The sequence below is a fragment of the Larimichthys crocea genome, chromosome XXII (assembly GCF_000972845.2).
Source record: "Larimichthys crocea isolate SSNF chromosome XXII, L_crocea_2.0, whole genome shotgun sequence".
Lineage (NCBI taxonomy): Eukaryota > Metazoa > Chordata > Actinopteri > Sciaenidae > Larimichthys > Larimichthys crocea.
In genome coordinates, this window is record NC_040032.1 from 1,293,979 (window position 1) to 1,308,477 (window position 14,499).

Sequence of the window (14,499 nt, forward strand, 5' to 3'; positions counted from 1 at the left end):
TCTCCATGGCAGTTTTTTTTTTTTTTTCACCCATTAGATTTTTTTCTCCAGACCGTGCAGGCGTATGCAGACGGCGCTTCATCAACAGCTTCCTCACTCCTCTGCTGCATCTGGGACATTTTACACTGTCATTAGAGTTTCCACCCAACTTCCACCTGACTCGAGGTCTAATCAGCCAGAGTAATTGAGAACAGCTGTGTGGGTGTGCAGGGCCTTTAAGTGTAGATAGAATACCTACAGTGCATGTATCTAAAGTGTTTCTAAAGTGATGGTTTAAGGTCTTGATGTAACACTGCATTTACTAGATCTCTGGTATGTTCATCACAACACTCTCTTACTCTCTCTCTCACACACACACACACACACACACACACACACACACACACACACACACACACACACACACACACACACAGGCTTGACTAAACCACAGTGTGTTTTAAGATAACACTGCGGTCAGATAGACTGTGATCAGGGCCACGACCTCTGTGATAACCGTAGCTCATTTCCATTTACTGTCCTTGTAGCCTCACACACATTCTGCAGATAGAGGTCCCACAATCCCACAAAGAAGATACGACAACCTTACCAGGAATTCAGTTCACTACTGCTTTAACACATCACATTCAGATAAAGTTCCCCAGGATAATACAGAAAAATGTATTTCTCTTAATCTCTTCACCGTGTCCCCCCTCTGTCCCATAATGCCTTGGGGCTGCAGACTGACGTGTCTCCATCTTAAGTCTCAATCACCAGCAAGGCGTTAAGTTGGAAATGACTTTCTGATCTCACTGGCTCCTTTTTAGATTTGAATAGAGCGCAGCGTTGAACTCGCTGCACCTGCTTCTGCCAGAAATGTAAAAAAGAAACAGTCCTGATTTGTTTTTTGACCAGGAGAGATTTCAGAGGAAAATGAAACCTCCTATCTGTGAATCGTGAGTGCTTTGAATAACGTGGGACCATTTCCGTTTGTTCATCAGTGAATGAATCAAGTGCTACCTTTAAACATTTACTTAACTCGCAGACTTTCACCACTTTCATTAGTATGTTCGACCACTACGTTTCATGCATTAGGGTGACTTGTGCTGCTAATACAAAGAGATGATTTGAGGATGTGGCCTCAGACCACTCACAACAAAACAAAGAAGAGAAGACAGAGATAATGGAAAAAGTTAAGGGAAAGGTGACACTGGGATGAAAAGATCAGTATGTGTGTTTTAATCTCCCAAACCTCCACACACAGCATGGCAGGAGGCAGACGGGAGATAGTACTGATGGTGTTTGGAAGTGAGGGCAGCAGACGGCTTGCTGCCAACATAAATCAGTGTCATGCCCTTGAGCTACACCTTAGAAGGAAGGAACGCCTCGCTTCCTTCTATACTTACAGTGAGCACAAAGTACTTTGAAATGTTCATACACACATTCAACTTGGAAGTGTTTCCATGTTGAATGTAAAACAGCATATGCATGGTGCATCTGAGAGCACAGTAACAAGTAATCTAATTGATTACTCTTCCCATCATTATAACGGCTTTATTGTTGCTGCCAAAAGTGATTGAAGGCAGCTGTTTTTCATCAGACCAACTAGATCTCTGAGCCGAGCGGCAAAGATTCTTCTTGTTCCTCCTTCCTTGGTGAGGGTGGGGTCACGAGACAGTCGCATAAATGATGACGATTGGCTGATGTTAAGTAAAATTCTATGGTAGTCAGCGAGAAACAGGAATGGCGAGCCTCAATAGTCCAAAAATAGCCTTCTTTAAATAGAAGTATAAGATAGTATATATCATAAATAACTGAATACGCACATGTATTTTAAGTTCCGTCAAAGAGGTGGGCTCCAAATTCAAAATTACTTGAAAGTAACACAATAGTTACTTTCCAAACTAACTAGTTACTTATCATTTGTAGCTCAGTAACTACTCACTAACTACTACTAAGTTACTTTCTGGGAGAAGTAACTACTAACTGTAACTAGTTACTTTTTAAGAGTAACTTGTGGTGCTTAATAAAAAGTGTGATTCTTCTTCTATGTCTTCTTTTTCTGCAGAACCATTTGACCGCTCTGGGGTACCGTAACAAACATGGTGGCAAAAGACTTTGTGTAAGAGGACCTGCTCCATATGCAGATATTAAAGGATATGTCATAAAAACATAACTTTTTTTTTTTGTGATTGTACATTTCTGAAAACATAGTTATGCATGTTATTTTCCATTTCTGCTGAAAGATCACCCTAAAGTTTACACAGTGAACCTCACTGAAAAAGACAAACACTGCATGTGTGTGTACATCCTTTCACACATCCTTTTAATATCTTTTTCCTTTTTTTTCAAAGACCAGCAAGCCAAACACTCAAATCAACTGTGCACATGTAAAACAAATGACAACACATCATTTCTAAAACTAAATATGAACATTAACAGAAATCTGACTCATCTACATCTTACTCAACTAACGCTGTGCATCACCGACAGAGATTTGAAACCAAAGAGACGAAGCACTCGCTTACCTGACATTAAAACAAGGACTAACGGCGTTCTATGTAATCAAATAATTAAAGCTCTTTGTTAAAATGTCATTAAATAAAAATGTCACATCACACTCCTTTAAAACTGTTCTCCTGTTGAAAGACGTGAGCAACTAAATATCAGTCTTTTGTTTGGTTGCCATTTGATCAGATGAATCAGCCACCACTCTGCTGCCTCAGTCAAATATGGCATTATCTCGCTGGTGGAAAAAGTTCATCTGGCCAGTCTGCGGATGTTACTGAGGAGTCTCCTGCTGTATTCTCTGTGGTCGATTGGTTGGACTTCCTTTACAGTTACCTTCACGCGACTCTCATCCTGTGGAGGGAGGAAAAATCTTGAGTTAAGTTCAGTGAGATGTTTCCAACCTCTATGATCAACATCATTCAAAAAATAACTCAAATCAGCAAGTGTCTGTGCCTGAACAGGTTTAGACAGTGCCCTAAAATCTGGTGGAAGCACATAATGTAGGTATTTTATGCAAGACACGAAAGAAGAAATAACAGACAGCTCACATAGAAATATGACATATGATTGGCAACACCACACTGAATGCACTACAGCACGATGAAGTGTATGCATCCAAAGCAGCCTAAATCTGTGCAAAGAAGGTGTAAGCTCAGTAGATTTCACTGTACAGCCTAATTTGATTTAGTTTGGTCCTCTCACACCGTGTCAGCGTTTCTTTGAGCTATTTTTACAGTGACAAATCTTTCCATGGCCTGTTCTGATGGTCACTATCTTTGACTGCACACCTGGAAAATTCACAAGCATGTTACTATGACCGCTGACAGGCATCAGCCATCATGTCCTTAGCTCGAGCATTACTCACTCATGCAGTCGTGGCAAAAAATACTAAACTAAAAAAATACAAGATTTTTGGCCATGACTGTCTGCTGATTGAGTTTGATAGGCATTGCTAGGTTTTCATGTTGTGACATCATTTAAACATTATTAGAAACACACAATAAATTCAAATACCAAATACAGACCATCCATGCTTGAAAGGAGTGACAATTCATGTGGTTTAAATGTAATGAAATAATGCAGCGGTTCCTCATGAACATATAAGGCCAAAAACTCATTTTCATTATAATCACGGTCACTGTATGAAGGATTAATCTTGAGACAATCCATTAATCAATTAGCAATTCATCCAGCATAACCGACATAAAGGCTTTAACATTTGCTCATTATCTCTTGTGATTCAACACCTCTATTAGTATTTTCAATTTGCATCTACCTGAGGATAGCAGGCAAATTAAACAATACAGGGGGCCGTCGAGACAAAGGTGCCACTTGACAAAAGGTGACAACTTATTTAAAAATAATGGTCCTTCACATGGGCCGGGTGCTGTGAGAAAGAAGGCTTATTAATTGAATGTGCATACAGCGATATTCCAATCACATCTGGAGAAAACAATTACCTGGTGGCCTAACAGTCGCCCCTGTTCTCTAAACTCAATTTCAGATGGTGGAATTCTTCCCTAATGAATTTACTTCTGGATCCTCACACGCTGAAGAAACATGTAGACCCACACCTACACATACGTGCCAACACACACCTCCCACCTACTGAAGCCACAACCTGACAGAGAATTAATGAGATGCTGTACTGAACAATGCGATTACATAAAGCAGGATACCTGCAGAGAGATTTGCATAATGACGCTATAAATAATATAATACACAGAGGGGTTACATGTAGATGAGAATTCAATTCAATTTACAAATGTAGCGTCTAAGCTGCTAGACCTGCTCGAGGCATGTCTGTGTGTCCAGACTAAAATATGACGGATCGCCACAAACTTGTATTGATCCCCTCACTTTCCCTCTAGTGTTTATATTCTGCACAGGATGAATTCTAAGTACTATTTTCAAGACAAACAACAGCTCCATGAACCTCAGCTGTACTTTGTCTTTAATGCAAATACCAAACATAGTTAACATTAGCATATTAGTATTGTCATCATCTTGCGGAGTTTCCAGGCTCAAAGAGCTTCTGAAGTGGCTGTAGACATGTTGTGTATTTCAAAGCTACTGTACATCATTTTCTGTTTATCTCATCGTATTTAAAACACAGCACCTCTGCTACATGTGACGTCACAGATGGAAGACAAACTACAGAAGAAACGCTCATTACAGTCAAACAGCAGTATTTTCTTAACAGCACCACAAACACTGTCAAGCTGAATTAACACCCCCGTCTCAATAAACACTGAGCGCAATGAGCTTCATCTAAAGTATACCGCGTCCTTGTTAATCTGTCACCCACCCCGTCAAGTGCTCATTGTCAGATACAAGCTGAAGAAGGAAGTAAGATAAATAATTAGAGTTCTCCTTCAGCCAGAAGAATATTCTCATCCTTTTTTCAAATGCTCAGAGACACAGAAAAGACCAGAAGGTGGTGTTGACAAGGCCTGCACAATGTGGTTTGTTGAGTGTGTTAAGTATGTGTGTGTGTGTGTGTGTGTGTGTGTGTGTGTGTGTGTGTGTGTGTGTGTGTGTGTGTGTGTATGTGCCTCTCAATGGCCTGTCTGTTAATATAAGACAGGGCAAACTGGTCCCATCTGACATTACTGCATTCATAAAAATAAAATCAATGAATTCATTTCAGACAGATGCACTCACGCTCACACACCTGTTTATACCTCTACGTCCATTTCTAATAGAGTATAGTGTCACAGATCTAAAACAAGTCACCATCCAGCCTGCAATAGATTCAAAGTTTAGTTACCAAATTCTGCATCAAGTATCTTGGACTGTCTTTAGCACAACAACAAAGGCAAATGGTTCATAATTTATGTGAAGAATGTACTCATCTGTGCTCAGTAACTCTAACCCTGCAGGCCAAATCTGATCTTCACCATCATGTGAATCCCATTAACTCCACCTGTGGCAGACAGACACTGAAATCTGAACACAAGTGTCCAATTAACTGCACAGTCCTGTCTCTGTGGAGCTCTTCCACCTTAATGAAACATGACAGGCATTTAAGATGGAACTTTATTTCTATATAACTAAGTGTTATTGGAATCCAGTTTAGACTTTCATCTACATCATAAGATTATTTGTACATTTATCTATTGTGGAGATGTTACCATATTATGTGAGATATTTCGATAGCTGATGGAAGTGTGACATTCCTATTTCTCTAGCAACATTACAGTAATTAGCTGCCATTGCTGTGGTAAATGGACTTTGGCAGTAAGTGTCTGACCTGTTCTTTTTAAACAACACAATAGTGCCAAACATATGTGACAATCTGCACCATTATCACCATATCTAAACAAATTTCACATGTGGCCCCTCTCTGCCCAATCTCTTTTCACACTGCATTACACTGTGGCTGTTTGGAACAACTATAGACATGTTTCCTTCTAATTAGATAGTTTATAAAATAGTTTATAAAACTTACACAATTATTACAGCAAGAAGGTTCTAGGTTCTCTCCTGCTTCCTCACACAGTCCAAAGACATACAAGTCAATCTGTGACTTTAAATTGTCCGTAGGTGTGAATGTGAGTTTGAATGGCTGTTTGTCTGTATGTGCTCTGTGATGAACTGCCGAACTGTCCAAGGTTGCCTGTCCTTGCCTCTGCCTCTCGCCCAATGTTATCAGCACCAGCCCCCCATGACCCTGATAGGAACAAATGGTAACGGAAAATGGATGCATGAATACTGTATTTATAGATAAACCTGGCAGATATTTCAGATATTTTGTATGAAGTTTGGATATTTCATACTGAATCATGCCTAAATCATGAATATGGCCTAAGTATTTTGATGTCAGGGCAGCAGTAGGGACTTGGAGCCTTGGAAACTAAAGGGTCGCCGGTTCAAGTCCAGCATAACTAAAGTATAGAGGGTGGACTGGTAGTTAGAGAGGTGGCAGTTCACCTCCTGGGCACTGCTGAGGTGCCCTTGAGCAAGCTACCGAACCCTTAGTGTGTGTGGTTGTATTTTTCAAGCTTATATGTGTAAAAACTCCAGTGAAAAATAGAATTAACAGACATAGGGATCAATAAAGTATCTATTCATATAGAATTCTTTTTGTTTTCTATCATTTCTTAAAATGTTTCTCTCTGTTGTAACATGAATTCCGCTTCTGGTGATTAATAATGTCTTGAATCACAATTTCAGTAAAAGAGGAGAAAATCAGACATTTTTATGAAAATGTTAATTACTTTTAACTTTTAATAAATCTGTATTCCTTATGGAGAGTCAAGTTATTGAAAAATGCAAAAGTGAATGTGAAAATGAAGAGAAGCAGCAAATACTGCAGCACTGCTGGAATCACCAACTGTGTAACAGTTGTGGTTTAATATTTATAGTTGATGGCAAAGAAAACTTTTGGGGATTTAAGCACATTGCTTGTTAAGATGAAAAATCGGTGGTAAAATAAAACAAACTTTAGTTAATATGCAAGAGGAGTTCAAACAACATCTCTAAAATATGATCCTGAGCTCCATTCTTCTCTCTGTGTCCTTGTTATGAAAAATGACAAAGAACAAATTTTGTAACTTCATTAATCTTGTTAAGCTCTGACATTTCATTACATTGTTCTATTTTTATGAACACTGTGGTAGATGCCTGATCTTTTTGTCTCGTGTCACACTCAAGTCTTTTGGAAAGAACTGAGGCTGAGGTGAAAAGACGCACTGAAGTGAATCACGGACTGATTCTTCTGTGCTTGCCTTTTTAAATCGCAAGCTTTGAAACTAAAACTGTCAACTTTGACTAACACCCACCGAAAATAAACTCTGAACACTGATGAGCCTCATGTAGAGTGTGTATCGTAGCTCATTATCACTTTGTGGATATTAAAATAATCAGTCCTGCACCATGAATGAATGAATTAAAAAGGCACTGAAACGTCAGAGTCACGGCTTTGGAACTGGATGCTGGTCTTGACATCACAACCTGAAAATGTTATAAACACCTGTTCACTCCTTGGCCATGTCGCACAATTCTGTCTCCCACTCATGTATCACCTTTAATCAAGGCTGAGATTTTATAAATTGAACTGTGAAGCGGAAGTGATTTATATTTATAACATATGAATTAATTAGACAACTAGGACACATTACGTATTTGCTAGTTAGTAATATGCATAATTTTAGCTGTACATTTGGGTGGCGTATAATGTTAAATATCGCTAAATTAATGAGCCTGTCTCATTCATTCTCATCAACTCATCTTTTTTTCTTTGGGTCATTTAAAACAGGACTGCTGGGAGAGAGAGAGTAGATGACACGCAGTTAAGGACCACAGGCTGGAGTTGAACCCGAGTCCCTGCAGCAAGGCCTTGACCTTTGTACACGGGGCGCACACTCTATCAGCTGATCTACCACAGCGCCCCCCCACTCCCACCGTCTCACTCTCATTACCTCAAATACAGGCATGCACAATACAGGCTTTAATAAGAAGTGTTAGTCATTTGTTATGTTTAACTGATCTGGTGTAGTTAATATAAATTGGTCATATTTCTAAGCTGCACCATTTATTTTGGATGACCCCATGATTTTTCTGTCATGCAGCCCCGAGGGGAAACTCTATTTTGAGCTCCTCTAGTGGTAAAAGTGCAATGAAAGCTAAATCATCAGAATGTTGTTTGTTCCGACAAACACTTCTTTACTGTGGGCTGTAATGAAAATTGCAGCATCCAGCATCTGCTGCTGGTGGTTAAGTACCTGTGGTAGGCTGACATTTACTGTAAACAGACAGCCAAGCTCACTTTACTTTAACAAACGTGTGTGTAAAGACCAAATTGAATAACTTCCCTCGACTTTGTGTGATAATAATCTTTTCCTCTTTTCTATCGTTTCTATGAAGGATGTGTCTGCATTCCATGTTTCTTGAGGTCAGGACAGAACTCAGCCTACATCTCAATCAATCCGCTCAGACTCTTGTGCCCCAAGTAGCAAATTAGCCTCTGAATAATTAAGCTAATTAGGCTTAGACAGACAATAGCTAAATGCTAATTAGTGCCTAATTAAGAGAAATGAATCCACAGCTGTATTTATTTTCTGTTATCCAAAGTGCACTGGCTACTAACAACTCCCTTGTGACTGTGATACTAATTGAAATGATTCTGGATTCATGTCGTGTGACTGACGTTGTGATGAGCTTATACTTCACTTTGCGCATCTCGCATAATAACTAACAACGATTAGTTGGTACATATTCACACATGGCACGCAGCCTATTAACATAAACACATTGTATCGCGTCATGTTCAACTGTCTGCCTGAAGCCAGCTCATCCTAAAGACTGCTGCTGGTCAGGCATGACTGACTGACTGACTGACTGACTGACTGCACATACATGTATATGTATATGTATGTATGTATGTATGTATGTATGTATGTATGTATGTATGTATGTGGATTGATGTATAGATATTATATATATAATACACATATATACATAATAATATATATATAATAGATATATATACACATATAGCATATAATGATACACAACACACACACACAAACACCACCACACACACACATATATATAAACACATACTATACAGTATATATATCATACATAGACATATCTATATACATATATCGATATACGCTATATATATATATATATATAATATACATATTATATATATTATATATTTATAGTATATCTAAGGTCTCTAGTAGGCATCTCTCGAGCTCCCTAATTGCGCGCTGCAGCCAAGTCATATTCCTCATTTACAATGTGTAAAACATGTTACAATTAGGGCTGTCAATCGATTTAAAAAAATTAACTAATTAATCGCAAAAAATTCTGTAATTAATCGCGATTAATCGCGATTAATCTATGAATAAATGTATCAATAAATTAAATGCATTTTTCTGAGACTGAAGCTTATAATGAATATTTATTTATGTAAAATGATCAAATTAATGTAGAATAAGCACAGAGAAAGTATATTTAAATTTATTCATTTTATTGGATTAAGGTGCACATATGCACAGTGCAAATAGAAAAAAGCCAGAATGAGGAAATATACTGACGAGTGCCACACTCCTGTAGTGTAGCCATGGGGCAACTTTTTAAAATGAAATGTTCCCCCTAAAAGTCCATCCTTATCCATCTTTCCGCCATAGACTCTCCTTTAGTTAGGATAGATCATAGACATATATACAGACGCCGCATTGAGCAGGTTGATCCGTTGCTGCGATACGTTAACCTGTCCGCCATATTGGATGTGGCAGATCTGCCCGTAAACTAATACAAGCAGGGCCGGTTTTAGCTGTGGGCAATGTGGGCGACCGCCCAGGGCGCAGTCTCCATGAGGGCTTTAAGTTAATGCCTCTTATACACCCATTCACACACACACACTAATATATCTGGGAAACAAAGATCTACTTTGCCACATCAAAAATGGCGGCCGCCACCGGGAGTGTAAACAAAACCGCGTTAATTGCGTTAATTTTTTTTAACGCGTTAATTCTTTAAAATTAATCGACAAAATTAACGCGTTAATTTTGACAGCACTAGTTACAATAAATAATAGTATATAAATAATACATGTTTCATCTCCTATTTTACTCTTTCAAATAACCAATCATCTACATAACTTTTCAGCACGTTTTTATTTGTCCTGGTATTAATATTGTTTCACATGAGCCTTTTATCATTTAACAGAAAAAGACATCATACAAACAGCACCAGGATTAAATAATAATGAGTGATACTTTTGACAAATTTCAGTCTGATGGCGAGCTCGCACCTTTCTGCATCACTATCATACTGTAATTAATAAAAGGGAAGTTCTGAATTGAATTGAATCATCACAATTATGTTAAAATATAGGATTTCAGCACCAAGGTACAATCAGGCTACATTCATGATTTTGTACCTTAAAAGCGAGTCCATGCTAGCTAAGCAGCTAAACTTCAGCGCCGATACTCCGTGTTTAGATCGCCCTGGTGTGGGTCACGCGCACACACACTATGAACAATACTATTGGCTGTAGAGTGTGACAATCTGCCAATAAAAACATCAACCCCACATTTGTTTTTCTCCTCGGATCTATGTTGATCTCATAAACGGCCTCTGTGAACTCTAAATGGCAGAAATTCGTTGTAGTTCTAAATATGAAATCTTTGCCATCTCATCGTGTTGTAACCATCATACTTACCGGTAGAAGAAGATCTGACAGAAACAGAATCCTTAAACGCCATTTCCAATCAGGACATTGTGACTGGATTGTCTTTAACACATGCTAGCACAGCTTCAGTCTATTTGAGGCATCTGGTTCTGACTTTTGGGTTTGATTGTGAAATTGACCATAAAAGCGACGACATTTCCTGTTTTTACAACAATGCCACTTACAGTATTTGCAGTGAGTGCAGGAGAAATAAAAATGACTGCTATGGGGGATTTATTCAACACAGCGATAAGACAGCTGTTTGTGACAGACATGCACTAGCCAATCAGGGTTGCGCATTCCTGCAAGGCAGAGATCACTGAAAAAAAAAAAAATCTCACAGCTTGCAGGACAATGATGAGCACCATCATATGTCATTATCCTCTGCTCTTTTATTCCCGGGAAGCTAAATGGCGTTGCATTGTATCAAATCCCTTTGTGCTCTCGTTTATAGCTACTTACGTTGTACGTCTCCAGCTTGGCTTGATTTTTAAAGATGTGAGTTGTGAAGTTGGCTTTCTGGAAGATTTCATCAAACGCAGCCTCATCCTCGGGAACAAACACACACATAAACACAAACACGCAAAAACAAGGAAAATGGAGTCAGGGCCAGTGGTTTACAGGAAGTAGGCTGTTAAAGTTACACCTGCTGGAAAAATTGTAAGGGCAATTTTCTTGTCAGATGTGAACAAAGTAATTGAAGAACAACTGTGTATAGGATGTATATATGTAATAGTGAGTCTCACTGTGTCTCTGAGATGTCCAAGTGTTTCTGCAGTTTGACCCAACAGGACCTCAGCTGTCTCCTGGAAGCATGTCACCCACTGGTTATCCCCGAAGTCTGCTAAGTTGGCCTGAGTCAGACAGACGGACATGGATGATGAAGGGGGCAAGGGATTATTCATGTGTGTACATGTCTTGCAGAAGACTGCAGAAATGACTAAATCATTGAGGAATATTGAGGCACATGTGACAAACGATCATTACTGACATGCACTGTATGCACTTACAGAAAGTAGGAGTCTGTATTTGAAGTTGGGGAACTCTCTGTTACACTTTTCGCAGCGGTACAGCCCGTTCTGTTGGTCTATGACCTTCTTGTTGCAGTCTGCAGATGGACAGGCCTGGTACAGACAATTCTCCTTACGGGTGTACAGCACTGTCGCCACGCAGCTGAAATAGTCGGCCTGAGAAGAAAGAACAAACATGGGAGAGGAAGAAATCTAACCATGTGGATAGAGCTGAAAGATCAATAATAAAAACTACCAAATCCATTCAAACTGCTGCAATTTGAACGTCTAACAGGCTGAAGTTAATTTGCAGGTGCTGGCCTCTTACACAATGCCACGCTCAGGATAAGTCTAACCTGCAAATCAAGTTACATACTAGAAACATTTCCCAAACCAAATGGGCCTTAAACACTATAATTTAATTGCAGATTGTTGCATTTTATTTTACACTCAGTGAAACTCGGTTGCTCCAGCAGAGGAAATGTAAAGACAGCAAATGTTACACCACCTTAATCAAATCCTGACAAGACATTTATCAGGAGTGTTGGCAACTTGAACTTCAACAGTGATGTAACTCCCACTGGAGCTTGGAGAAAAGAATGTGGCAGCGTGATTCACCAGCTAATTAACATTGGCTTTCCAAAGCATAATTCAAGTCACTGAAAAATGTAGTAAATTGACAGAATACCGGACAACTGCTGTGGAGGGAAAGGAACTAATGATAGAGGAAGAATCTGTCCACTAGTGTTGATGGCAGTGTAATCCAAGACCAGCTAAACCAAGACCAAGTCATGACCAAGACCAGAGTCTATAGAAACCGAGACAAAAGCAAGACTTTGAGGGGTTACGATGAAGTTAAGTCCAAGGTAGTGCAGGACCGGGTCAAGACCAAGACTTGATGACCTACCTAGGTAGCTAATATTCACCAAAAAGTGTGGCTGCTTAATAAGTGAAGTGTTTACTAACTGCTGTGTGTTCTTTTGGATGCTGGTTTGCAGATGTACTCTTTGTCGTGTAGAAAACCAAATTTGAAAAATGCAGTCATTTCCGAAACGAGACCAAGGCCTTTAGAAAAGATGGTTAATGGATCATCTGGTTTCACTGTTTAACTTTCAGTTTTCTCCTGCTTGTTCGTAGCACCTGCAGCTGTTAGAAACATGAAGATAACTGTAGCTTGTCCTTGTGATGGCCTTATACTTGCCTTGTTTCATTAAAATTTCAGGATGTATCCATCAGACTCTCTTTTTGAAGTCTTAGTCGAACAAAACGGTGTTACCAATGTGAAAAAAAAAATGCAGAGTTTAGGTCTACACCGCTCATATACAGATATAACAGCTTTTCATTTCATAACACATAGACCCTCTACTGTCAGCTTCTTAGAAGATGGCACATTTTAAAAACTTTCCTGCGGGTCCTGGTTGCCATACCATCTTTCTCTCGTTTTGAGCCTCTCTTTCTATCTGTACATATCATGACATTAACAGGATATAAACAGATGTGGTTTTACATCGCAAAGATAATCTTAAAAATGTTGAATGAATGGGACCGGAACAAGACATCTCATCAAAGCGTTTGTTATGTAGGAGGCTGCATCTTGGTAGATGAACAAGGCGCCAGGTGGCTCAGGCCCATAAGAACACAATGAGTAATCACTAGTCCACAGTACAAGAGTCAAAATCGCATGACGCTGGTTGGGTACAATGACCAATCTCAGAACACGAGATGCTTGCAGTGGATTACGTCAAAGTGTAACTCTCCAGCCAACCTAAGCTAAAACATGTTTCCAGTGAGCTTAGAAACTGTCAAGAACTGAAAAAAACCCTGCCGGGTCAGCTTCTGCAGTGTGTCATCATCTATATGCATGGTAACAACTGTGCAGACAGTGTTCATTCATTCATGACCACCGTATATCTTCAGATGATTGCTACTGTGAACAAGATAATACTAAAATCAATACAGAAAGTATGCAGAAGTGAAACTGCTGCTGTGACATCATTCCCATTAGACAGCTCTGGCATTCAGTCAAACCCAGCAGCAGAAAGAAACATTCACTTGTCTAACCTTTGGATGAATAATCTCAGGATGGATGCTCTGTTCTCATCCAAATGGCATGAGTATTCTTTTGGCATGTTCTTGTATTGTCATTATTGGTATCTTTAAACTTTGCAGCACACAGAAAATGTCATGAAACTGAAGCCCATCAAACTGAAATGAGGAAAGAGATGAGGACGAGTGAAAGTGCTCCTTCTAGTGCTGACGACACATCTTTAGCTGCTTGGGGTGAAAAAGAGAAACATAAAATGAAAAAATAAAAATAAATTTCAGATCAAACTTGGCATCATCGGGAAAACCGTTGCCAACAAGTCAGTCCAGCTGGTAGATGCATGCTGTTTACACATCTCTATTTGACTTCCAAACAATCTTGGAACAGTTTAAAAAGAGAGTGGTGGGAGTTTGAGAATTCTCTGCATAATAGATGCGAGATGAGACGAATCTCTTTCTCCCTAACTAATACATAAATTGTGCTAATGTACACACACACAAAAACACGCTTGCACACAGACATATGGCTGACATGCAAAGTTTTATGCAGAGATTCAAACGTACATGTTTGCAGTACAGGCGCCGTGAGCTAAACGTCTTTCGGTTGTGAATTTAAATGAAAGTCTACACAGCAGACAGTAAACAAGCCAATTAAAATGCAGAAATGTTGCTGCAGTTTTGGCAGATATTAGCACCTTAAGCATTAGAACTCACACTGCTAAAATCAACAGTTAAAAGAACAGAAATCTTAATTCTTGAGGGGAA

The 14,499-nt window shown here is 39.2% G+C and overlaps 1 protein-coding gene across 1 annotated transcript in view; it reads right to left on the minus strand.

Annotated features, from left to right (window-relative positions):
• Window positions 1-2,272: 2,272 nt before the first annotated feature.
• LOC104929452 (replication protein A 70 kDa DNA-binding subunit) overlaps window positions 2,273-14,499 on the minus strand; it is a 39,541-nt gene continuing 27,314 nt past the window's right edge. Inside the window, exons 14-17 of the mRNA XM_010743976.3 lie at window positions 11,692-11,868; window positions 11,428-11,535; window positions 11,144-11,230; window positions 2,273-2,841 (exon numbers count right to left, since the gene is read on the minus strand). Coding sequence (XP_010742278.3) covers window positions 2,740-2,841; window positions 11,144-11,230; window positions 11,428-11,535; window positions 11,692-11,868 — 474 coding nt within the window. The 3' untranslated portion in view covers window positions 2,273-2,739. The remainder of the gene's footprint in view (window positions 2,842-11,143; window positions 11,231-11,427; window positions 11,536-11,691; window positions 11,869-14,499) is intronic.